General features: G+C 52.0%; 1 protein-coding gene across 3 annotated transcripts in view; it reads right to left on the bottom strand.

Annotated features, from left to right (window-relative positions):
* The window catches only part of HVCN1 (hydrogen voltage gated channel 1), a gene marked incomplete at its 3' end in the record, with an annotated part of 26,361 nt that extends 2,504 nt beyond the window's left edge, over nucleotides 1-23,857 (bottom strand). For 2 of the 3 annotated variants that reach the window (XM_084868082.1, XM_084868081.1), the window contains exons 1-5: nucleotides 23,621-23,654; nucleotides 23,158-23,226; nucleotides 19,054-19,093; nucleotides 5,808-6,110; nucleotides 2,244-2,348 (exon numbers count right to left, since the gene is read on the bottom strand). In XM_084868082.1, the coding sequence (XP_084724208.1) occupies nucleotides 2,244-2,348; nucleotides 5,808-6,110; nucleotides 19,054-19,074 (429 nt within the window). In that variant the 5' untranslated portion in view covers nucleotides 19,075-19,093; nucleotides 23,158-23,226; nucleotides 23,621-23,654. Of the gene's footprint in view, nucleotides 1-2,243; nucleotides 2,349-5,807; nucleotides 6,111-19,053; nucleotides 19,094-23,157; nucleotides 23,227-23,620; nucleotides 23,655-23,809 lie in introns of those variants that run through there. The other variant, XM_084868083.1, reaches the window with a different exon arrangement.

Below are 23,857 nucleotides of genomic sequence, written 5' to 3'. Positions count from 1 at the left end.
GAGCAATCCCACCAAACACACCCTTGCCAAATCAGACAGAATGACTCCAGGGCTGACATCAGGACCAGATACAATGATCAACTACCCCCCACCCTAGCCCCAACCAATCAGTAGAGACCATGACCTAACTCCTCAAGTCATCATGATTCATGATTCCTCCCCTCCCCCTATAAAGTCCTTCCCCTGTAAGCCATAGGGAAGGAGTTTTTTGAGCAGTAGCTTACCTGTGACTCCAGGCATGGTGCCATCTCCTTAATAAATCCCTACTTTCGTGGCTGCAGACTCTCATTTGATAAATGCAGGCAAACAGACCCTTCAGTTGGGTAACAATGCCCCTGCTTGGAATTGATCCTACAGCTTAATTCACGTGTACAAAGACTTGTAAGGATGCTATTGCAGCATCACTTGCCAAACAATATTTTCTACATAGTTTGTAGAAAAATTGACATATCCATTAAAGGGCAGTCGTCAAATGCATTATGGTTCCTCCATATGGAGCACTATGCAATTGTTAAAAAGACTTAAGGCTGATCCATATGGGTTGACTAGCAGTGATCACCAAGTAGATGGTGAGTGAAGAGTTCTCAGATCCTGACTGATAAATACTGGTCTTCAGTAAAGGAACCATTTCCATTCTGAGGCAGGGAAAGTTCAAAGTCAGCTGGGACATCATCTTTGAGCGGGGAAATGCTCAAAGACTATGGGGTCGTGTCAAAGGAGCACAGCAGTCCTCTCAAAGGGCTCACAGTCGCCAGAACTGGGACCATTTGAATATTGAAAAGAATGGCTATCATTGTAATACACTGAATACACAATTGCGTAGTGCTCCATATGGAGGAACCATAATGCATTTGATGACTGCCCTTTAATGGATATTTCAATTTTTCTACAAAAACCCATGCGTCCATAGTGAGTGGTACATGCACACACGTGTACACAGGGAAAAGGAAAGCTCTTATAAAAGAATACCAACTATGTGATGTAGAAGGAAAGAAAAATTAAAATCACCAGTTTGCATCCCCCAGTGTATTCACTGGCCAGCCAATGCTCATGAGTGGATGCTAATTGGCTACTAGATAAGGAATTATTGATAATTTTTAAGGTATGAAAATGCTAGTATGGTTCTGTAGGAGGAAGACCTTATTATGTACATCAAACTAGTTAGGATGAAGTGTCATGATGTCTAACTTATTTTCAAATGGTCAGACAATAATATATGGGTGTGTTTGTGGATAGAGATCTAAAGCAAATATAGCAAAATGTAGATTTGCCTTTTTTTCATAATAAAAAAGTTGAGGAAAAAGAAGGGCACAAGACTGAGTTTGCAGGTATGTTATTGATTCTGTTAAAAAAAAAAAAATAGAGGAGACATTCATCCGAGTACGGAAGGACGGGCTGCCGCAGAGTGACACCTAAGGGCTGCCTTGGGAAAGGGGCTGCCAGTAGGAAGGGCGGTGGTTTACACCTGAAAGGGCATTTTTGCATTATAAATGGACTTTTGTGTTTTTAAAAAATATATATATTTTATTGATTTTGTACAGAGAGGAAGAGAGAGGGATAGAGAGTTAGAAACTTCGATGAGAGAGAATCATCAATCAGCTGCCTCCTGCACCTCCCCACTGGGGATGTGCCCGCAACCAAGGTACATGCCCCTGACCGGAATCGAACCTGGGACCTTTCAGTCCACAGACCGACGCTCTATCCATGAGCCAAACCGGTTTCGGCTGGACTTTTGTTTTTTAAAAAGTGTTGGGAGAAGCTTTCCAGCTCCCGGCTGTCTCCTATGTTACTGACGACGGGCCACAGGGGGTGCATTTTTGGGGTGTCCAGTGCCCCTTGGGCGGGTGTCTGGGAGGGACTCTGGCAGGAAGTGTGAATCAGGGAACAAACAGTGGCACATCCCCGATGGCTCCAGCCTAGGGACCCCGTCAGAACAGCTAAGGAGAAACGGCTCTTCTGGGGGACGGGAAAGTATGTAATATTACATCCCGGTCAGAGCGCCCTCTGGAATCAGGGACACACGCCAGCTCAGCGGCCCAGGAAGCCGTGAAGAGAGAGGAGAAGGTTTCCTGTTGTAGTCCATGCTTATCCATGACGCGTAAAGGAAGACATTCCCTCTGCGCTCGGGCCGAGAGCACCCGATCTGCTCTCGTGCCGCCCCAGGGCGGACGCCGTCCACCCTCCCGGGTCCCCTCCAGGGCGGGCACCGGAGCGAAGGGGCGTGAAGGGCTGTGGGCACATACCCGGCCGGCGTAGTTGTTCTTGTCCGGCTGGATGATCTTCAGGTCCAGGATGAGCTCGGCCAGCACCAGGAGGGCATCCAGCACAACCAGGCAAATGATGATGACCTGTGGGCCCCGGGAAGGAGGAGAAGCCATGAGCCCGAAAGGGAGACCGCCTTCCCTCTTCCCAAGGTTGGCTTGGAAACATCTGGATGAAACCACTAGGGAAAATGCCAAGGATGGGAGGCTGCCAGCTGTGGCCCATGCACCCTGTGGGGAGCCCGCTGGGGGCCAGCTCCTCCACAGAAGCCATAGAAGCCCCTTCTTCCCCTGCTGCCTTCCTGGCTGTGGCTGTTCGCCACCTCAGTGCCTGTTACCAGGGCATCTCAGGACAGCTCGCTCACTGACCCTCTTCACTACTTGTCTTTTTAAAAAATATATATTTTTGTTGATTTCGGAGATCAAGGGAGACAGAGAGATAGAAACATCAATGATGAGAATCATTGGCCAGCTGCCTCCTGCACACCCACACTGGGGATGGAGCCCGCAACCCAGGCATGTGCCCTGACCGGGAATCAAACCGTGACCTCCTGGTTCATAGGTCAACGTTCAACCACTGAGCCATGTCGGCCGGGCACTGCTTGTCTTTTTCTTACTCGTTCCCCGTTTCCAGCATCTCTCAAAACAAACTGCTAATTCATAAAAAAAACATTCTGCCACGTTTTTGTCTCCCTAGTACTGTGCTTTGCTCTCGCCAGGGTCAGCCCAGAGGAGACGCTCAGTGGAAAACATGGAGCCTCAGCGGTCTGAGTGGTGGGAGGAACCTCCAGGCTCTGCCCGCGATGGGCAGCTGGGTTACAGCGACGTCCAGAAGCCAGACGGAAAAGACCATCTGTATTGTGCGATTCCATTTGTATGAAATGTCCAGAAGAGGCAGATCTATAGACGCAGTAAGATTAGCGGTTGTCAGGGCTGGGAGGTCACTGTGTAATGGGTGCCAGATCCCCTCTGGGGGCGATGAAATGTTCTGGAACTAGATAGTGGTGATGGCTGTGCAACACTGGGAATGTATCAAGTAAATGCCACTGAGCGATTCACTTTGAGATGATTAATTTTATAATCATCTCAAAGTGAATGAAGGACAGAGAGGCCCAAGGTCACAAAGCTACGATGCCTGGTTCCACCATCCCATGTGTGACAGCAGTTAGCTGTACATCATGTCATCTTGGCCACCTCAAAACATGTGGAGCAAGTGGTTTGCAAGAAAGGGATTCCAGAATCTTGTGTATGCTGATGCTACCAGCACAGATCTCACCCCTGAGCCTGAGCCCATTACCCCCCCCCCCCCCCCCCCGGGAGGTGGCCACCTTTCTTGTACTCTGCGCCCCTTCTCCAAATCTGGTCATGCCATCCCCTCCCACCCGCATGTAAACTTCCCATGGCTGCCCGCTGCCATGGCGACCTTCCGGGCCTCCTCCCTTGCCAAGTGGTCCCTCTTCTCACCACACACATGCCTTGTGGACCCTTCCCAGTCCTGCAATGCTGCAGACCCATCCCTACCTCGGACCCTTAACAACGGGGCCATCTGCCTGGAAAGCTCCTCCTTCTCCCTGCCCAGCCTTCAGCTGTTGGGGAGCAAAAGGGGGTATGTCACCCCCTAGACACGTCTCTCCCCTCCCCAGGATCCCTCAGAGCCCCTTCTGTTCCCTTCAGAGGGCTTCTCTCCACTGTAACCAGTTATCTGTCTGGGTGGTTTCTGGAGTGACTGCATCCGTGAGTGGGGCAGAAACGTGTCCACCAGCTCACCACTGTACCCTCCCCCCTACACACACACACCACACCCCCCCACACACACACACCACACTCCCCCACAATACACCCCCCCACACACACCCCCCCACACCACACCCCCCACCCCCTACACACACACACCCCACACAACCCACACACCACACACATACACACACATACACACACACCACACACACACACACACCCACACACACCACACCCCCCCACACACACAATACACCCCCCACACCTCCCACACACACCATACCCCCCCATTCCCCCCTACACACACCCCACACACCACACACACACACACACACACACACATACACACACCCCCCACACACACACACACACACGTGCTAAGAAACGGCTGTTGAGCGAAGGACTAGACCCCTCTATTATTTCCCCCAGTGCCAGCATCTCCGGGGCCCCAGCTCGGGGGCCAGCTGTGGGCTGAGTCAGGGCGCCTCCCAGAGGGTCATCCAGGGCTCCCCGTGCAGCTGGGAGGAAGCTGGCTCCTTCCTCCTCCTCCTGAAATTGAGGGTTTGGGATTTCAACCCCAACAACTTAATACCACGCTCTCTTTCCTGTCGCAGCCTCAGAGGAAAGCACTGTGCGGGCTGCTTGGCCCGCGTTCTCTCTCTAAGCCACACAAAAGCGGAAAGATACCAAAATAGGTTTTCCTTATTTCACCCTGGAACAAAGTCAGCGGTGGGAGGGGCGAGGGCCGCTTCTCTCTGCTTCCGGAAGGGACACTGCTCTGGGCGGCACTGGACTGTCGTGGCCCAGGGCCCCCACGTGGCTCCATGTGGTGACGGGCGTGCTTCCCCAGTGTCCCTGGGCCTCCGCCGTGCTCCTGGACTCCTGCCTGCCCACCTGACGGCCAGCCAGACTCCACCTGCTTTTATCCTTCAAAATCCCAGGGCAGGACCATCCTGAACTCCACAGAAAGCTCCATTCCTTTGCTATTCTTGGAAGCCCCCACCTCCCTCTCAGTCCTCCCCATCACCCCACCTGGAAGTCAGCGGCGAGTTAAGCCTGGCAGGTGTTTTTGGCTGAGACTGAGGCCCCGAGGGTGAAGGGTGGGTGTGGCCTGGCACCCTCTTGGCCCTGTGGGGCTGGCACATTCTTTCTTTTTTTTTTTTCCTGCCTCCAATGTTTACCCTTTATTTTACTTTGTGAGTGTGCGGCAAGATGTGTACAACATGAAATGTACCATTTTAACCATTTTAAAACCCAGTAGCACGAAGTCTATTCCCGAGGTTGCGGAGCCATCGCCACGAAATAGACCCGAACATCTTCATCACCCCGACTGCATCCACGAGGGAGCCCTGCCTCCATGGGGCAGCCACTGCCCGTCCTCCCCGCCCTCCAGCCTGGGACAACCACCCCTCTGCTGTCGGTGTCTATGGATTTGCTCCTTCTGGACATGCCACGTACATGGAATCACACAATACAGGGCCGTCAGTGCCTGGCTTCCCTCACTCAGCAGCATGTCCTCCAGGTCCAGCCTTCCTTTTCGTGGCTGAACAGTGTTCCATGGGGTGGACGGACCACATTCAGTTTATCCACTCACCAGACGACGGACCTCTGGAGTCCGATTTCATCCCGGAAACACGGGCCCTGCCCTGTGTGCCCGGCTCTGTGCGGGCGCCGGGCACGTGGCCGGTGCTCAGGAGACACCTGCCCAGTGAATGAGGCGGCGGCAGCGCCACACACACACACACACACACACACACACACACACACACCTGGCCTCGTGACCCTCAGCGGGGCGCCCTGCCCGCCTACCTGGAACCTGTGGGAGGCGAAGAGCTTCTTCACCCGGGTCCTCAGGTCCCGGGGGCGCCGGGGCGTGGAGACGGGGCCCGAAGTGGAGCCAGCAGCTCTGCCCTCCTCCTCCGAGGCTGGCGTGGGCTGCGGCTGATCCTCCTCTCCCCGCTGCTGCTCCTCCTCCTCCTCCTCCTCTTCTTCGTTCTCCCACTTCTTGTAGTTGATGTTCCAGGCGTGGTAGTCATCCCCGACGACAGTGAAGTGCTTCAGGAACTTGCTCATCCTCTCGGCGGGAGCAACCTTGGCCCTTCGCGTGACGGTCTGCAAGGGAGGGGGGGACAGAGAGTGAGCCCGACCAGACCACGGGGACCCCACGTCTCTCTGGCGAGGAGCAGGGCCCCAGGGGCTGGGCCCCAGGGGTGAAGGCAGCCCCCGAGCTCAGAGCACCGTGCGAGCACAGAGACCGTGAGGTCACGGCGGTTTCTTGTGCGTTTATTTTTGGAATCCAGGCTGTCCGTGTCAGTGAGGCGACAGGAAATGCCAGACCCCAGCGGGCCTAGCACTGTGGTCTGGCTGGCAGCAACCAACGGCACTGGTACTACAACCCAGTTACAAAAAACCCATCACGGGCCCACATAGAAAGATCGCAAGAAGGCCGCCTGGTTCAGAGGTATCACAACCCGGAAAACCAGAGGCGAGAGTTGGGAGGGGAAAGGGAAAGCCGAAAGTAAAAGCTGCAGAGTTTCACAGAAAAGTGAAGGCCCGACCCCCCTCTCTGCTTCCTGCCGTGGCGGACCAGTCCTGGGAAGGTGAGAAGCAAATGGATTTTTTTTCCCCTAGGTTCCACTGATTTAAATACACAATGTACAGTTATTTAAAGACCGATGGCCTCAAAGCAAAAAGCAAATAATCCTCCCCCTTTTTGCCCAGATAATACATTTTTTAAATAAAGTTCAATAATGAAAACTTTCAGGTATGGATACAAGAATAGGCAATGTGGTCAGTGGAACAGATGGGAGCCCTAAGCAGACTCAGGGCCCTGCGGGAACCTCGATGTGATGGTGGTGGCAGTTCAGATCAGCAGGAAGGGCTGGGGAACTTAGGACAACTGGCTTTCCCAATAGAAAAGTAAGTAAACAAAAGACGCCCACACAACACAAAGAATAAATTGAGGAGGCATTAGCATTAACATATATATTTACACTGAGTGGCCAGATTATGATGATCTCTGAATGATCTGTGCAAGAATGGGCCTGCCTTCCCCTGACTGCTGGCACTGCCTTTGCTCCAGCCCAGAGCCGCCTTTCCGCCTTCCCATGCTGCCCAGAGGCCCGGAGTAGCTGGGGTGGTGTGGAACCCCGCCCCCGGCCACTCAGTGCCTGTGTATGCAAATTACAGGGTTAATTTGGGTTAATTTGCATACTCAATCCTGAATGGCTGGTATCGCAGAAGTATGGTCAATTTGCATCTTTCCCTTTTATTAGCTTAGATTAGAGGCCCAGTGCATAAATTTGTGCATTGGTGGCATCTGGTCAGCCTGTCCAGGTGGAGGGGACATGGGCGGTTGGCCAGCCTGCCTGTTGGTTGAACTCCTGGTCAAGGGGACAATTTGTATATTAGCCTTTTATTATATAGGATATACACTGAGTGGCCAGATTATTATGTGTTCAGAGATCATAATAATCTGGCCACTCAGTGTATATAAATGTATTTAAAAAAAAAAAACTTTAAAAGTCTGCCGAAACCGGTTTGGCTCAGTGGTAGAGCGTTGGTCTGCGGACTGAAAGGTCCCGGGTTCCATTCCGGTCAAGGGCATGTACCTTGGTTGCGGGCACATCCCCGGTAGGGGGTGTGCAAGAGGCAGCTGGTCGATGTTACTCTCTCATCGACGTTTCTAGTTCTCTCTCTCCCTTCCTCTCTGTAAAAAATCAATAAAATCTATTTAAAAAAAAAACAAACTTTAAAAGTCTTAGAACAAAATACAAACAAGTATCTTCATGACCTCAAAACAGGGAAAGGTTGTTTAAAGAAGATAAAACTGCTCGATTGGGATGGCTCAGTGGTTTAGCATCAACCTATGAACCAGGAGGTCACGGTTCGATTCTGGGTTGTGGGCTCGATCCCCAGTGTGGGGCAAGCAGGAGGCAGCCAATCAAGGATTCTTTCTCATCATTGATGCCTCTCTTTCTCCCTGTTCCTTCCTCTCTAAAATCAATTATATATATACACACACACATATATATGTATATATATAAATATACATATATATGTATATATACACATTTAAAAAATCTTTATTGTTTAAAATATTACATATAGCATTACATGTGTCTCCTTTTTCCTCCACTGACCTCTCCTCAACCGCCCCCACCCCCAAGCATGTACCCTTACCCCCTACTGTCTGTGTCCATTGATCTCTTACCCCGACACACACTCACCCCTGCCTTCCCTTTGAAGTTTGATCAGTGTTTCCCAAACTTTTGACATATGTGTACCTCTTCTATAATTTTCGTAATGCTGAGTGCCCCTCGTACTCACGAGAACGTAGAATTAGGCGCAACTAAGCACGGTGCAGTGCATATCCCCACCAAACTCTTCCCGTACCCCTGGGGGTATGCGTACCACACTGGTTTGATACTTCTCTGTCTCTGTATCTATTTTTGTCCGTCAGTTTAAGTTCTTCATAAAAATGTATTTTTTTTAAAAAAAAAAGAAGACTAAACACAAAGAAATGGATAGAACTGCCTCATCAAAACTAAAAGCTTTTCTATCTCACAGACACCCCTACAAAGTTAAGACACACACCGATTGGGGGTAAATATTACAATGTACTTAACAGACACAGATTTAGCGCCCAGAATATAGAAAGAAATGTTACTTCAAAAAGACAACACCATGGACAACTAGGTGATGGATATGAAGCAAGTCACTTAAGAGAAAACCCAAATGGCCAAGACGCTCCTCTCCACCAGCACTCAGGAAAATGCGAGGTGACGTAACAACCGCACACCTTTCACTCCTCCGATGGCCAGGTTATAAAGTCTGCAGCAGCAAACGGTGAAGGCGTGAAATAAGGGGGTCTGTTGAACACTGAAGATAAGAACAGGCCGTGGCACCACCGTTTCTGGCAGCAATGTGGATTGCTTTGTCAAGATGAAGCTGTGCATATCTTTCTTAATGATCTAGTGATTCCGTCCCCAGATGGGCTCCCCGCAAACACTGCCCACACGTGCTCTAATCATTGACATGCCCAAGAATGTTCACCAGCCCTGGCTGGTGTGGTTCAGTGGATGGAGCGTCAGCCTGAAGGGTCCCGGGTTCGATTCCAGTCTAGGGCACATGCCTGGATTTCGGGCTTGATCCCCAGTGGGGGGCATGAAAAGGGCAGCTGATTGATGGTTCTCTCTCATCATTGTTGTTTCTCTCTCTCCCTCTCCCTCTCTGAAATCAATAAAAAAAATATATATTTAAAAAAAAATAGTGTTCATCAGAAATGTTCACCTAAATGGTAGAAGACAAATGAATCCTTCCTATTTGTGTGATGAAATACTAGACAACAATTAAAATAAATGTCTCTATATATCACTGAGGACGTCTGCATGTCAGGTCTGGTCAGATCTGCCCATGCGTTCAGTGACGGGGCCATGAGCGGCCAGGGTTTGCTCACGGTCTCAGGTAACCAGCAGCCATGTGCTTCAAAATAGGACTGAAGCTCTTTGGTCCCAGGCCACTGTTCCTTCCGGTTCTGTGGTGCCTTGTACATTTCTAAGCTCCAAACCCATTAAAAGGATACCACCTCTTCCATAAGCCTTTCCTGAATCCCAATGTTTTCTTGTTACGGTAAGTGCGCTGAGACTGTGGGGCGAGGTTGTGGGTGACGTGTGTGGAGGGGGGGTGGTGCTCCAAAATGCCACATCCAGGAATCCCATCGGTTCCAGGCTGCCTCCCCTGCCCAGTCTCCCAGTGTTCAAGCTTCAGGGAGCCCCTGACTTGAGACTTCCTCCGACGCGAAGAGGCCCAAGGAGAGCATATAACCTCCCAGGAGTTGAACCTCCTGAATCTGTGCCCATCCAGGATCCTGGCTCTCTCTTCTCCCGACCCCCACTGCTCATTTCCTCTTCCACCGTCTCCCTAGACCAGGCCGTCAGCCTCTCACCCAGAAGACTGCAACAGCCTCCTTATCGATCTCTCTCCTCCGACCCAGTTCTTCAGCGCACTCTCACCAGCAGCCTGAATGGATTTTATAAACCTTCACCCCTGACCATCACGCCTGACCATATCACTGCCCCCTGCTGTTTGCTCTTTGAATAAACATCCAAGATCCTTCCAAGGATGTACTGGGTCTTGCAAGGTTTGCTGTCATCTCCTGCCCCACAACCTACCCCGGGGCTACCCTCGCCCCCTCTGGGCCTCCTGTGGGGTCTTCCCTCAGCCTGGCACACTCCTCTCCCCACGCTGGCTTGGCTCGCTCTTCCTCAGCTGGAAGCCTCAGCTGGAATGTCCCTTCCTCAGAGAGGCCCTCCTTGACCCTCACATGTAAATCAGACCCCTCCTTAATTGGATAACCCCTCTGTATATTCTGTACCTTTCCTTTGAGAGCCCTTCAAACAATTTCCAACTAGAAATATTTTTGGTCAGCTGTTTATTACTTCTCTCTCTCCACACTAGCATTTAAGCTCCATCAGGGCAGTGTTTGTATCTCCAGAGTCTCACATGACACCTGACTTACAAGCCCACCAAGCCCTAACTGGTTTGGCTCAGTGGATAGAGCGTCGGCCTGTGAACTGAAAAGTCCCAGGTTCGATTCCGGTCAAGGGCATGTACCTTGGTTGTGGGCACGTCCCCAGTGGGAAGTGTGCAGGAGGCAGCTGATCGATGACTCTCTCTCATCGATGTTTCTAACTATCTCTCTCCCTTCCTCTCTGTAAAAAAAATCAATAAAATATATTAAAGAAGAAGAAGCAGCAGCAGCAGCAGCAGCAGCAGCCCACCAAGCGCCTGTCAGCGAGGGCCCTGGTACCCTGTCTCCCATGTCGAGCTGCGACTCATCTCAGGCTGGATCCTCCACCACTTGGCTCCCAGGCTGGCCAAGGGGGGCTACTGGCCATACCTCTCCCCCCCAAAGCCTCCTGTGCTAGCCTGCAGCATGGGGGTGGGGGTGGGGGTGGACTCCGAGCGCTTTGCAAAAACCACACATTTTACAGAAGAGAAGAGTTTTCCTCCTGAAACCTTGCGACCAGTAAAAAGATGCAACGTTTAGTAATGTGGGATGAAAATATTTATGGCACCCAGCAGAGCAGAAAAGAACTCTGGTTTTAAGTTTAAAAAATCTGTCATTTCAGAAGCAGAGAAGTTCCAGAAAAGGGCCACAGTATAGCTCATCCCGAAAATGCCGTGGGCCTCTGAAACCCACCGCCCGCCCCGGACTGCCCGCTCGAGTGCCTCCCGCCAGAGCCCGGCCCGGCGGGAGGACTGACTCAGGCAGGAAGGCAGAGCGGCGATCTCGGTGCCCGGCCTGGAGCGGCCGCTCCACAGTGACGGCGATTCTCCTCCTCCCGCGTGGGAAACCCTCTCTCGGCTGCTCCGTCCCAGCACCGCCCGTGAATAGTTCACGTCTTGGCTTATCGGCCGGCTGCCAGCCTCTGCAAAACCCCAGGCTTTTCAGTCTCACCCTCAGTCTCACAAACTGTTGGATTTCCTTGGTGGCTTAAGCTACACTGAGTTGTTTCTGTCACTTGCAAACGCAAAAATCTGGACCAGCAGAGTCCCTGGCCCTGGAAACCGCCCATCTCGGTGCCTCCTGCGTTAACCTTGCTGTCCCACTGTATCCTGACCCCACTCTCTCTGGGGTCACCTTTAGATCGAAGCCCACAGCTGTGGTTCCCATCCGCTTGACTGTACTGTGTCCTGTCATACTGTTGAGTAGTTCTTTTTATTGACTGATTGATTTTTGAAAGAGAGAGGAAGGGAGAAGGAGGGGGAGAGAGAGAGAAACATCAATGATGAGAGAGAATCATTGATCGGCTGCCTTCTGCGTGTCCCCTACTGGGGATCAAGCCTGCAACATGGGCATGTGCCCTCACTGGGAATCAAACCAGTGACCTCTTGGTGCTTGAGGTCAATGCTCAACCACTGAGCCACACCAGCCAGGCTGACTCAGTTCTTTTTGACAGTCTTGCCTCGTGACTTTTCTCCTATGTCTGGCCACCCTCCTCAGTGTCCTGCACCATGCCCCTGTCCCGTCAGGTGGAGTCCTTGAGGCTCTGACCTTCCCCTTTGGGATCTCAGCACACCTGTGTTCTCAACGCTGCTCCTGTTCAGAGTCTCAGCCAGATGACTCGCAGGCTGTTTGCTGGGACCCACACTTTCCTCCTCTGTCCACTTCCCCCATGCTCCCCCAGGGCTTGGCATCACAGCCACCCCGCTGCCAGGCCCAGAGCCAACAGCCATCCCTGGCGCCTCTCTCTGCCTCAAGCTCATCCATATCAATGCAGCCTCTTCAACACGGCCCGCCCTCCACCTTCTCTTTCCCATCTAACCCTAGCCGACCGACAGGACACCTGCCCCAGCTCCCCATGCGGCCTCCTGACCCCACGTTCTTTCTCCACCCCGCGGTAGCCAGGATCCCCTCTCCCTGCTGCCCACCTGGCTGTGCCCCTGCTCCCCCCACCCCACCCCTGCCCACCACTGCGCTCAGTAAAGTCAGAGCCCTGGTGTCCTTCCAGCCTCCGCTGCACCCCAGCGACACCGAACCTCTCTCAGTTCTGAACAAACTGCGCTGCCTCTTGTTTCTGGGACTTTGCACAGCCTGTCTCTCCCCGCCCCCCTCCCCCCCAATCTGTCTCACCCTAGTTCCCTCTCAGGCCTTACAAACGTCTAGGAGGCCCTCTTTAACCGCTGCCTGCCGGCTTAATGGCCTTCCTCTGTTTCCCCACCATGCCCTTACCTGTGAGCACTGTGCCACTGGGTATCGCCTGTCTCCTGCCAACTCCGGGCAGCCCAGGCTCCGCCTCCCTCCGCACGGGGAGGGGCTGCATAAATACCTAAAAGAGCTACCCCTCAACGATCATCGCATCGCAGACCCTCTTTCACACGCGACAGGCGTTGCACCAGAACGGTGACTGCCTGGGAGAGAGGGGAGCAATGAGAAAGCCGGACCCATTCATTCTTGTGAATGTCTATTTTTGCCGGCTCTGAGGCTGCCATCTGTAGGAGGGGAAGTCCCCATGTCACGGTCACCCAACAATCACAGAAATGGCACTTTTTAAGAAATTCAGGTGATTCCCGATTCCCAGGGCCCAAGGTCCTCTAAGTCCCCAGGTTCCCGTCCCCCCCCCGCCCCCCCAGAGCTCACTTTTGGGGACTTGAGGTGCTTATTTCATAAAAAAAAAAAACCCCGACCCTAAAACTCCGAGACACAACAGCAGCGACATCTATTATTACTAATTATTAGTGATGTTATTTGCTATATTAGCGTAACACTAAGTTCCTAAAAGGCTCTATTTTATTTAAAGTCCTAACAGCCCTCTGAGGTCGAGGCCGTAATTTTGGGTCTCGGTGAGGGAGGAGGCACGTCTGCAGTCACACACTTGGAAAATGGCAGAGCCAGGACCTGCCCCTGTTCGGGTGACTCGGAGCCCCCGTGTTAGAACACACGGCCAAAGAAAAAGCCAGGCAGCCAACGACTCTGTATCCCCCTCTACGTCCAACACACGCATAATTGGAATCTCTGAATAAGAAAACCAAAACAATGGAACAGAACCAAGCGTTGAAAATGGGAAAAAAATTACTGTCTTGTAGGCCAAAACTGGTAAAAATGGACAATTTCATGCGATTCAACCTGTGATATCTACTAGTTTATTGTTTCAGTTTCTTACATTGAGAACTTGATCATGCAGAATTTTAAAAAATGAACCGAAAAAGCATCAGTGAACTCAGGTCTGTTCTTCCCAAGATGCTCTGCCAATGTGGACGATACGCCAGAGAAGCCGGATTTTTTGAGCAGAAAAGAATGAGCGTGTAAGAGGCAGAACCAAGGATCTGAGATGCAATCTTCCCTCCCTGAGCAGATGGGGAGACTGAGGCTCTATAACATGGCAACTGTCAGCGTATCCACAGGCACCCGGGTCTCCTGTCTTCTGGTCCAGGGGTCTTAGGACACATCCAGCCAGGGTCAAAGAAATTGTCTCCAATCCCAGCCTTCCCTCCACCCCCACATCCCATCCATCACTAAACCCCGTGCATTTTAGCATCCAAATGACCCTGAAATATTTTTAATACATTTTTATTGTTTTCAGAGAGGAAGAGAGCTGAAACATCAATGATGAGAATCATTAATTGGCTGCCTCCTCCACACCCCTACTGGAGCCTGCATCCCGGGCCTGTGCCCTTGACCGGAATCAAAGTTGGGAGCCTTCAGTCCTCAGGCTGACGCTCTATCTACTGAGCCAAACCGGCTAGGGCCCTGGAATCTGATAACTCTGTCTCCCTCCCCCTGCCAGGGCCCTGGCCCTGCATCCTCCTCTTACGGGGAGGCTGTACCAGCTCCCGCCGCTGCCCCCTTCACGCTCGCATTCCCATCAGCAAACATAACCGTGTCACTCCCGGTGCAGAAGAGGCCTGAGGCTATTGTCCTCCAAGGCCTGCGTGGCGCGTGGCTGGCATCTGGGAAGCGGAGATTCGGGAGGGTCCATAGCATTCCCTGACAGGAACCGCTCCCTGTGCCCAGTTTGTGTGCACCATGTAGTTTATGTTGCACCTCCGCTTGCCTCCCCAGAGTCTGCCGTTCTGTGAGGGCTGGACAGGATGCCTCTGTGAGCAGCTCCCAGGGAAAACCTCGGGTCTCTGCCGAGCTTTCCCGGTGGGCAACCCTGCGCATGCGGTGTCACAACTGGTGGCTGAGGTGTTCAGCACGTCCTGTGGGACCCGGCTGGGGCCTGGTTTCCTCTGGACCTCACCCCGTGCGCCTTTGCCCTTGGCTGATTTTTTTAAAAATATATGTTTTATTGGTTTTTTTACAGAGAGGAAGGGAGAGGATAGAGTTAGAAACATCGATGAGAGAGAAACACCAATCAGCTGCCTCCTGCACACCCCTGACTGGGGATGTGCCCGCAACTAAGGTACATGCCCTGGACCGGAATCGAACCTGGGACATTTTTCAGTCCACAGGACCATGCTCTATCCATTGAGCCAAACTGGATTCGGCCCCCCCTTTGCTGATTTTAATGTGTGTCCTTTGGCTGTAATACGTCATAGCCGTCAGGCAAGCTGCATGCCCAGTTCTCTGAGCTCTCCTAGCAAAACACTGACCCTGGGTGATGTCAGGGACCTCTGACACACTCCCTTACTTAAAACACTTCCCGGGCTTCCCACTGCTCTTAGAAATAAAGACCCAGTGCCTCCCGGAGGCCCACGCCTGTCCATGCTGTGGCCTCCGCCTGCCTGTCTGACCTCACCGTTCACCACCCTCTCTGCTGGCCCACAAGGCCCTCAGCCTCTGTACCCGGCACGTCCCTTCCACCACAGGGCCTTTGCAATTTTCCCTCGCCTGAAATTCCCGCCCCTCTTCTACTTTGTCAGTGTCTTCTTTAACCCCCTTCAGGCCCTCGCCAGTTAGGCTCAGTGGATAGAGCACCGGCCCATGGACTGAAGGGGACAGGTTCGATTCCAGTCAAGGGCATCGACCTCAATTGCAGGTTCCATCCCCGACCATGTGGGAGGCAACCGATTGATGTCTCACATCGATGTTTCTCTCTCTCTCTCTCTTTCTCTTTCTCCCCCTCCTTTCCACTCGATGTTCTCTCTCTCTCTCTCTCTCTCTCTCTCTCTCTCTCTCTCTCTCTCTCTCTCTCTCTCTCTCTCTCTTTCTCTTTCTCCCCCTCCTTTCCATTCTCTAAAAATCAATGGAAAAATATTCTCAGAATTAACAACTACAACAAAAGAATAAGCATCCCAGCTCCAGACCAGCCACCTCCCCCGTATCGCTCACAAAGGGCCCCTCTCTCCTCCCCTGTGGACTCAGGTCCTGCAGCTTCTGGGACCGTTGGGGTCTGTCATCCCCTTCAGGGCAGAGGCCAGGTGGGCTCCTGCTCGGTGTAACTCTCTGTGGCCAGAGGACTGCAGGCTCCCTCTGCGGAGGCCTGGAGGGCCCCAGCCGCCAGCTCGCCGCCCCCCTGACCCCCCCACTCCCCCGCCTCCGGGCATCTGTGCGCGGAGGGGTGCCTATTTTTAAAATCAGGGAAGTCTTTAAATAAGCGTAACAGCTTTTCCTTCTCTAGGGTGGGGAGGAAGTTTGAGGTTCATGGAAACCACCACCTGTGACGGCTGGCTGACCAGCTTTGGGGGAGGGGCCCCTGGCAGCCCAGGTGCCTCCCTGCCACACCCTGCCCCGGCCCCCGCTGCAGCATTTCTCTCCTTTTCCGTTGGGGTCAGGGGTCGCTCCTTTCTCGATAAGCGTCTGTCCACCCAGCAAGACGGTCACCAGCCTGGGTGGAGACGACGTGGGAAATAATACCTGCAGTGGCGGGAATCGTAGAGATTCCAACTAGAGTCCCTGCCATTTCTGAGTTCTGGGCAAGGCCCTTTGTAACACATCGCAAACCCGCCATGAGGCGGGGGCCCGAACCTCCATTCACAGACGCGGAGGCTGGGAACAGAGAGGCCAAGCAGCGTGCCCCGGGTCACACAGCTGGTGAGACACAGGCCTGGTTTTCTGGCCCAGAGCTCCCCTCCTTTTGTTTACAAACGTGTAGAAAGAAAACGAAAGCGCAGGAAGAGAGAATGCGTGGTTATCCAGATAGAAACGAAGATGTGTGGGGAGTGTGAGTGAGTCGCCGGGGTTAGCAATGCGCTGGCCAGGACGGAATCCCGTGCGCCCGCCTTCCCCGCCTCACGGCCTAGCCTGTGGCCCTCAGTCCGGGCTGCACGTGGGAAACAGAGAAGCTCTAAAGAACTCCGGTGCCTGGGCCTCTCGCCCCAAGACTGTGATTCCGTGGGTCTGGGGAGGCCTCGGGGTTGAGATCTCCCCTGCGCAGCCCAGGCAGAGAACTAGCACCACGATGAACCAGAGCCTCCGGGAGCCTCGTGGGAAAGGAGCCGAAGGGCTGCAAGGCTTTCTGAGCAGCCCGGCTCCCGGGTTCCCAAGAGGTGGCTGGTGACACGCAATCGTCTGCGATGAGGAGGGGTCCGCGGATGCGCTGCAAACCCAGCCTATGCTCATGGCCGAGCCCACCCCGCCTTCCGCGAGTTTAAGTGTTCACTGGAGCCAGGCACCCTGCCAAATGCTTTCCCTGCACAATCCTACCTCGTTCTCACCACCGCTCTAGCAGGGAGCTACCGTTCCCACTTTACAGAACAGGAAAACTGAGGCCCGGAGAGCTGGGAAGGGGCAGAGCGGGACTCTGAGCCCCTCTCAGCAGAGCTGGCTGCAGCAAACCAGGTCTGAGTCATGGCTGAAAACCCCACCGGTTTCTCCCACAGCGCAGTTTTCCTCTCAAAAACAAGGAGAACTGAAAAAAATCACAGAGCTCCCAACAGCAATCCTATTAAAAGTTTCTAAAAAACACAATTAACTCCATAAGAGCACTCAAAGGAACTGTTCTTTGAGTCAGTTAAGAGGCTTATTTGCTACCAGTGGCTCTGGCCCAGTCTTCCCAGCTCCCCCCTCCCCCCCACCCCGCAGGGCCAGGCTCTCAAACGGCTTCTGGCCCCCAGGAGGTCCGGCAGGTGTGTGCTTGGTGCAGCATTCCAACCCTCCGCCTCCCCTGCCGTGTCTGCGGCCTAACACCCACCTCACCCCGGGGACAGGTCCTGGAAGCTTCCCAGCTTCATCCAGGCCCCAACTCACCTAGACTCCTACCCCCAGCTTTACAGACCTTTCCCCTAGACCAATTTCTTTCAGTGTTAATACCATGAAAACACGAGCAAAAGGAAATGAATTCACAATAGTCCCAACCACCAAATTTATCATCATCTATCAATCTTATCTACCCATCTCTGCCCCTAATCTATGTCTTTACAATTATAATAAAAGACTTCAGATAATGTTGTATCCCCCCCCCCACACACACTATATGCACCAGACTTATTTATACCTTTTTTTGTTATATATTTATATATCAAATAAATATATATGTATATATTTTATTGATTTCAGAGAGGAAAGGAGAGGGAGAGAGAAATAGAAACATCAGTGATGGGAGAGAATCATTGATTGGCTGCCTCCTGCACACTTCCTACTGGGAATTGAGCCCACAATCTAGACATGTGCCCTTGGCCAGAATTGAACCTGGGACCCTTCAGTCCACAGGCCGGCACTCTATCCCCACTGAGCCAAACTGGCTAGGGCTATTTATATCTTTTTAATGACACAGAAACTTACCAAGGAAAAACAGCTCTCACAAGTGCATTTTCTGATGGTTCATTTTTAGCATTTCTATCACCAATACTAAAACCATATTTTCTCACATTCTATTGTAGCATGTCTGAGATCTGAATGTGTTTTACAATTGGCCAGTTTCAGTGCTGTGTCACATTACATCACAGTGAAGGTTTCTTCTTCATAGTACCTGATATAACGGAGGGTCTACAACCAACGGTGTCCTATGTGCTAAGAAACATGGTGCCATAAATTGTACTTTTTCCTTTTTATGGGTCATTTCCTTTCCCATAAGTGAGATGAGCAGGTCTGATCATAGACATTTTCATGATTCCTGATACAGAACATCATTCTTTCCCATAACAGCTGTGTGGCTCTAGCTGGTTTGGCTCAGGGGATAGAGCATCAACCTACGGACTGAAGGGACCCAGGTTCGATTCTGGTCAAAGGCACATGCCAGGATTGCGGGCTTGATCCCCAGTGTGGGACATATAGAAGGCAGCTGATTAATGATTCTCTCTCATCACTGATGTTTCTATTTCTCTCTCCCTCTCTCATCCTCTCTGAAATCAATAAAAATATATTAAGAAAGAAAGAAAGAAAGAAAGAAAGAAAGAAAGAAAGAGAATAGCTGTGTGGGTTGACCCAGCCCCTCTGTAGACGAAGGAATGAGGCGATCTCACGATGGCACAACCAGCATAGAGCATTTCCACTTGCTTTTTTGTTTGCCTAGTTTAATAAGGAATTACAAATGAAGGAAATACGAACGGTTTCCTTTGCCTTTCTCTGGTTAGTAACAATAACTGGAACTCACAGGCGTTTTTCCTCATTCCTGTTGGAAACACCAAACAATGATCTCCAGGCTGGGAAGTTCCAGAAGCAACTTACCTTTTCGTCCCGGGTAGACATTTTCTTGTCCTCGCTGGGCCTGGAAAATAAGAAAACGTTTGTCCAGATCTGTCCTCCTGCCATCATTTGCCTTAGTATGCAACACTTTCTTACAAAATTTTTTTTTAAAAACTTGACTAAGTATCTGAAAATTGTAAATGTTCAAAGAGTGTCTAGAAGGACATACATCCTGGCTACGTACCAGAAAGAACTGATTCAGGCACCCAGTCAAATACACAAATATTCATAGTTAAAAGGTGGAAACGGCCGAAACCGGTTTGGCTCAGTGGATAGAGCGCCGGCCTGCGGACTGAAAGGTCCCAGGTTCGATTCCGGTCAAGGGCATGTACATTGGTTGCGGACACATCCCCAGTAGGGGGTGTGCAGGAGGCAGCTGGTCGATGTTTCTCTCTCATCGATGTTTCTAGCTCTCTATCCCTCTCCCTTCCTCTCTGTGAAAAATCAATAAAATATATATTAAAAAAAAGAGATGGAAACAACCCAAGTGTCCATTAACATATAGATAGATAATAAAAGATGTTACATCCATACAATGGAATGTCATCCAGCCATAAAAAGAAACAAAATACTTTTGTAATATATATAAACATCGAATCATTGTTATACATCTGAAACTAATAGAATTTTGTATGTCAATTAGACTGCAATAAAAAAATTAGTTTAAAAAGTGAAGTACAGTCTGGCCAGTGTGGCTTAGTGGTTGAGCATGACCTATGAACCAGGTCACAGTTTGATTCCTGGTCAGGCCACAGGCCTGGGTTCCAGGCTCGATCCCCAGTAGGGGGCAGGCAGGAGGTAGCTCATCAATGATTCTCATCATTGATGTTTCTCTCTCTCCCTCTCTGAAATCAATAAAAAAAATATATTTTTAAAAAAAGTGAAGTACTGACACATGCTATGATGTCTACAAACGTTATGCCAGACACAAAACATCACATATGATTCCTTGATATGCAATATCCAAAATATGCAAATCTGTGGACACAGAAAGCAGATTAGTGGTTGCAGGGGGAGGAAGGGGGTGGTGGGGAGGGAAATGGTAAGTGACAGCTTAATGGGGATGGGGTTTCCCTTTGGAAACCCCATCCCCATCATCCTTTGGGATGATGAAATGTTCTGGAACTAGATAGAAGAGGTGAATATACAGCACTGTCGATGCACTAGATGCCTCCGAATTGTTCGCTTTATAGTGCTTAATTTCATGTTATGTGAATTCACTTCAATTAAAAAAAAACCCAAAAAACCCAGACCCGTAGATTACAGTGTGAGATTACTCTGGACAGCAGCAAGGAATCTAAATGTCCACTTACCAGGGGTCTGGTTAAGTCAGTTAAGGTAAGTCTGAGCAGGGGGAGACCCAGTGCCATTAAAGCTTCCTACATGGATGAGGGAAGATGTGACAAGCATAGTGCCCCCATCACATTGTGTCACCGCGTGCAGAGCCTGAGCCCACCTATGTATGGGGAAAAATGACATGTGCATTTTTTGCAAGTCTGCAAGGATAGAGCCAAATTCCGCATGGCGGTCTCTGCTGGAGAGAAAGGGAATGATTTGCGGGTATTTTCCTTCTCTCCGCTTTTGGACAGCCTCAACTTTTACAACGACTGTGTGTTACTTCTTAAAAAAATGTTTTTAACACAGTGACCTATGCATGTAGTGCAAAGTTTAAATAATACAGACAGATATTCCATGGCAAGTTTCCTTTCTACCCACTCTTCTCAGAAGCAGCCACTCTTACCACTTTCCTTCGCAGCCTTTGCAAGCACAGGTGTATTGATCCCTTCTCTCTTTCTTTTTTCCCTTAAACAAACGTGAGCCCCACACTCTGCTCTGAACCTTGCTTATTTCCCTTGAGGGTGTGGTGGACTGAATATTGGCCCCCTGAGGATATCACTTTACTTGGCAAAAGGGACTTTGCAGATGGGATTAAATAAAGGGTCCTGAGAAACCCAGCTGGGCCCAATGTAACGAGAGTCAGACGTAGAAGGAGGTGTGACCATGGGAGGTTGGGCTGGAGTCAGAGAGAAATCTGAGGATTGTATGCTGCTGCCTTTGAAGATGGAGGGATGGGGCCATGGTCCAAGGAATGCTGGCAGCCGGCAAAGGCAAGGCACAGGGTCGCCCCCAGAGCCCCCAGAAGGAACACAGCCCTGTTGGCCAACGGGGACTGACTTTGGACCCCCGACCCCCAGAACTCTACGATAATATATTTATGTTTTTTTCAGCCATCCGGTTGTGATCTTTTGTTCAGCACATAGGCTGTTTCCCAGTCTTTCGCTGCCCCGTGTTCCAGTGAATAGCCCTGCACACCGTGTGCTACTTTTATCGTTTAAAAAAATACCATCTTGAAAAAAAAAATTCACCAAGACTTAAAAAAATAAGAGCTTTTTTTCTCTCCCCACAGCACCACGCTCAGAGGCACTTGGAGGCGTTTTTGCTGCTTGATTGGCAGAGCAGTCTCTGCAGCCGGCACAGTCTGACTCCATGGGTTCCTGTTCCCGCCCCTGGGGGCCCTCGCCCGACTCTCACGAGACGGGCTCAAGTGGAACCTTCACCACAAGTGAAGGTGAAGGGAAGGAGGAGGGTGCCCTGGAGATTTCCTCCCTCCACGAGGCAGGAAACAGAGCGAGCACATACGTTGAGAAGGATCCAGCTTCAATAATTCAAGCAACGGAACATTTAAACCTACCATGACCTCCCCGTTAAAATAGACAAAACAAACAAAAATGAGAATACCCAAATGCTCATAGGACTGTAGTAAACCTTGCACATATTGCTGGGGATAACTATTTTTTTTATTATGTTTTTTTTTTTAATTGATTTTTATTTATTATTTTTTAGAAGAAAAATTTTTTATTGCTTAAAGTATTACATATAGTAGTACATATATAGTAGTACATACATATAGTAGTACATATCCCCTTTTTTGGGATAACTATTTTAAAAGCCATCAGGTGGCAAGTGGCATGTGCCTTCAGAATGATCATATCCTTTGGGAACTCTATCTCAGAGAAATCCCTTGGAAGCAAAAACAAAACGAAACATGCCATCTGGACAAAAATGTTGAGAGTGAAGTTGGCATGACGGCTAGACCCTGGACCCAGCGCCGAGGCCCCGCGTGAGGGAAGAGCCGGGAGGCAGCAGCGGCAGGAGGGGCGGCAGCGATGAGGTCGGTGGAGAAATGCAGAGCGGGGCTGTTAAGCAATGAGAAGAACTCTGCCTGGTTGCACACACCGCCTGCAATCGCACAGCATGGCCAGAACCGTGTGCCGGGCGCAGTGCTGGGTTCTGGGGAATCCGAAGCGAAGAGGCCAGAAAAAGGCCAGGGCCCAGGAAGGCTGGCGTTGTCGCTGGGGGGACAGACGAGGAACCGAGGACACACGGAGCCAGGTACCGCCCCCCAGGGCTGAGCACGGAAGGCCTGGGATCGAGGTCACCTGGGCTTCCCGCTCCCGCTCAGGCGGGGGGAGGCGTGGGGAATGCAGGCCGCTCTGGAATTGTGTAAGCCGCGGCCTAAAGGCTTTCAAACGCCTGCACCTGCCAGCCCTCCCTCCGAAGGGCCACAGCGGGGAGAAGTTGCCACTCCCCCGGCCTCAGTCTTACTCAAGACGCTCCAGCCGCTGGCGGGGCGGTCCGGAAACCCTGCAGAGGCAGCTCGGGCTGCAGGTGAGAGATGTATGTGCTCTCAGGGGGTGGCCATGGGGTGGAGGGGGGACAGCCTGGTCCAGGCAGGTACTAGGCTAAGCCTTCCTACCAACCATCTCATTGAATCTTCTCAGCCATCCCGTGAGGCAGGGACCATGCTAACCCCATGGGACCAAGAAGGAAACTGAGGCACAGAGAGGAGAGGTCCCATGGCTAAGTCCACAAGAGCCCCGAGGAGGTGCTGGGCAAAGGCCTGACCACTCCTGGAGTTGAACCCGGCACCAACCTCCGTGCCTGCTTCTCGAACCCCTCACCCAGGGGAGGCGGGTGCTGCTCTGGGGGTCCTTCCTGCAGGACAGCCTCCTCCCGAGGTCCCGGCATTGCCTCTCCCTGCAGTCCAGGTGGGGGTCAGGGCAGGGATGGGGGGTTCACACCCACCTGGGGTAAGTCCTGGCTCTGTCTCCTTTGTGTGCAAGTGGCGTGGCCTCCGAACCTCCGTGTCTCCACCTGTAAGAGGGCGATGGATGGCACCTCCTCACCTGTGGCTGCTGCTGCCCGGCCCGCGACCAAGCGAAGGCACCTGCTCCAAACTCCACACCAAAGGGCAGCCCCTCTGCCAGCACCCTCACTTCCAGGGGGGTGGGGAGGGGGTAACTGGGGCAGGAGGGCCTTCTCCCAGGCCCCGTGAGTGTCCTCTCCTGTCCTCCCTCCACTGGACTCTGGGCTCTGGGCAAGGCAGGGGCTCCAGGCGGAAACCGCTGCTCAGCTGCGGGCCCCTGAGCGCGGGCTGGGTCCCGGGCCCAGCAGGAGGCGGGGGGCCGCTGTCTTGAGGACTCAGCCTGGGGCTCAGAGAGAAGGGGCTGCGCATCCAGAGGGGGCGCGTCCCGCCCGGAGCACTGACCTTGCAGTCCGCTCGCTCCGGCCGCCGCCGCTGCAAATGCGAGCGGCTCCAGCGCGGCCACCCGCCCTCCTCCCCTCTCTCCTCCCCCTCGGCCCGCCCCCTCCGTCCCATCTCCGCCTCTAGCTCTGGCCGCCCCCCTCCAGTTCTCCAGCCTCCACCCCCCCTCCCCTCCGGCTCCGCAGGCCCGACCGGCGGGGGCTCCTGCAGAAGCACCAGGCCTCGCCCACCAGCCAACCT

This window comes from Pipistrellus hanaki, assembly GCF_964339955.1.
Source record: "Pipistrellus hanaki genome assembly, chromosome: 19".
Classification (NCBI taxonomy): domain Eukaryota; kingdom Metazoa; phylum Chordata; class Mammalia; order Chiroptera; family Vespertilionidae; genus Pipistrellus; species Pipistrellus hanaki.
The sequence above is the reverse complement of the archived record's forward strand: the minus strand, read 5'-3'. Positions and strand labels throughout refer to the sequence as shown.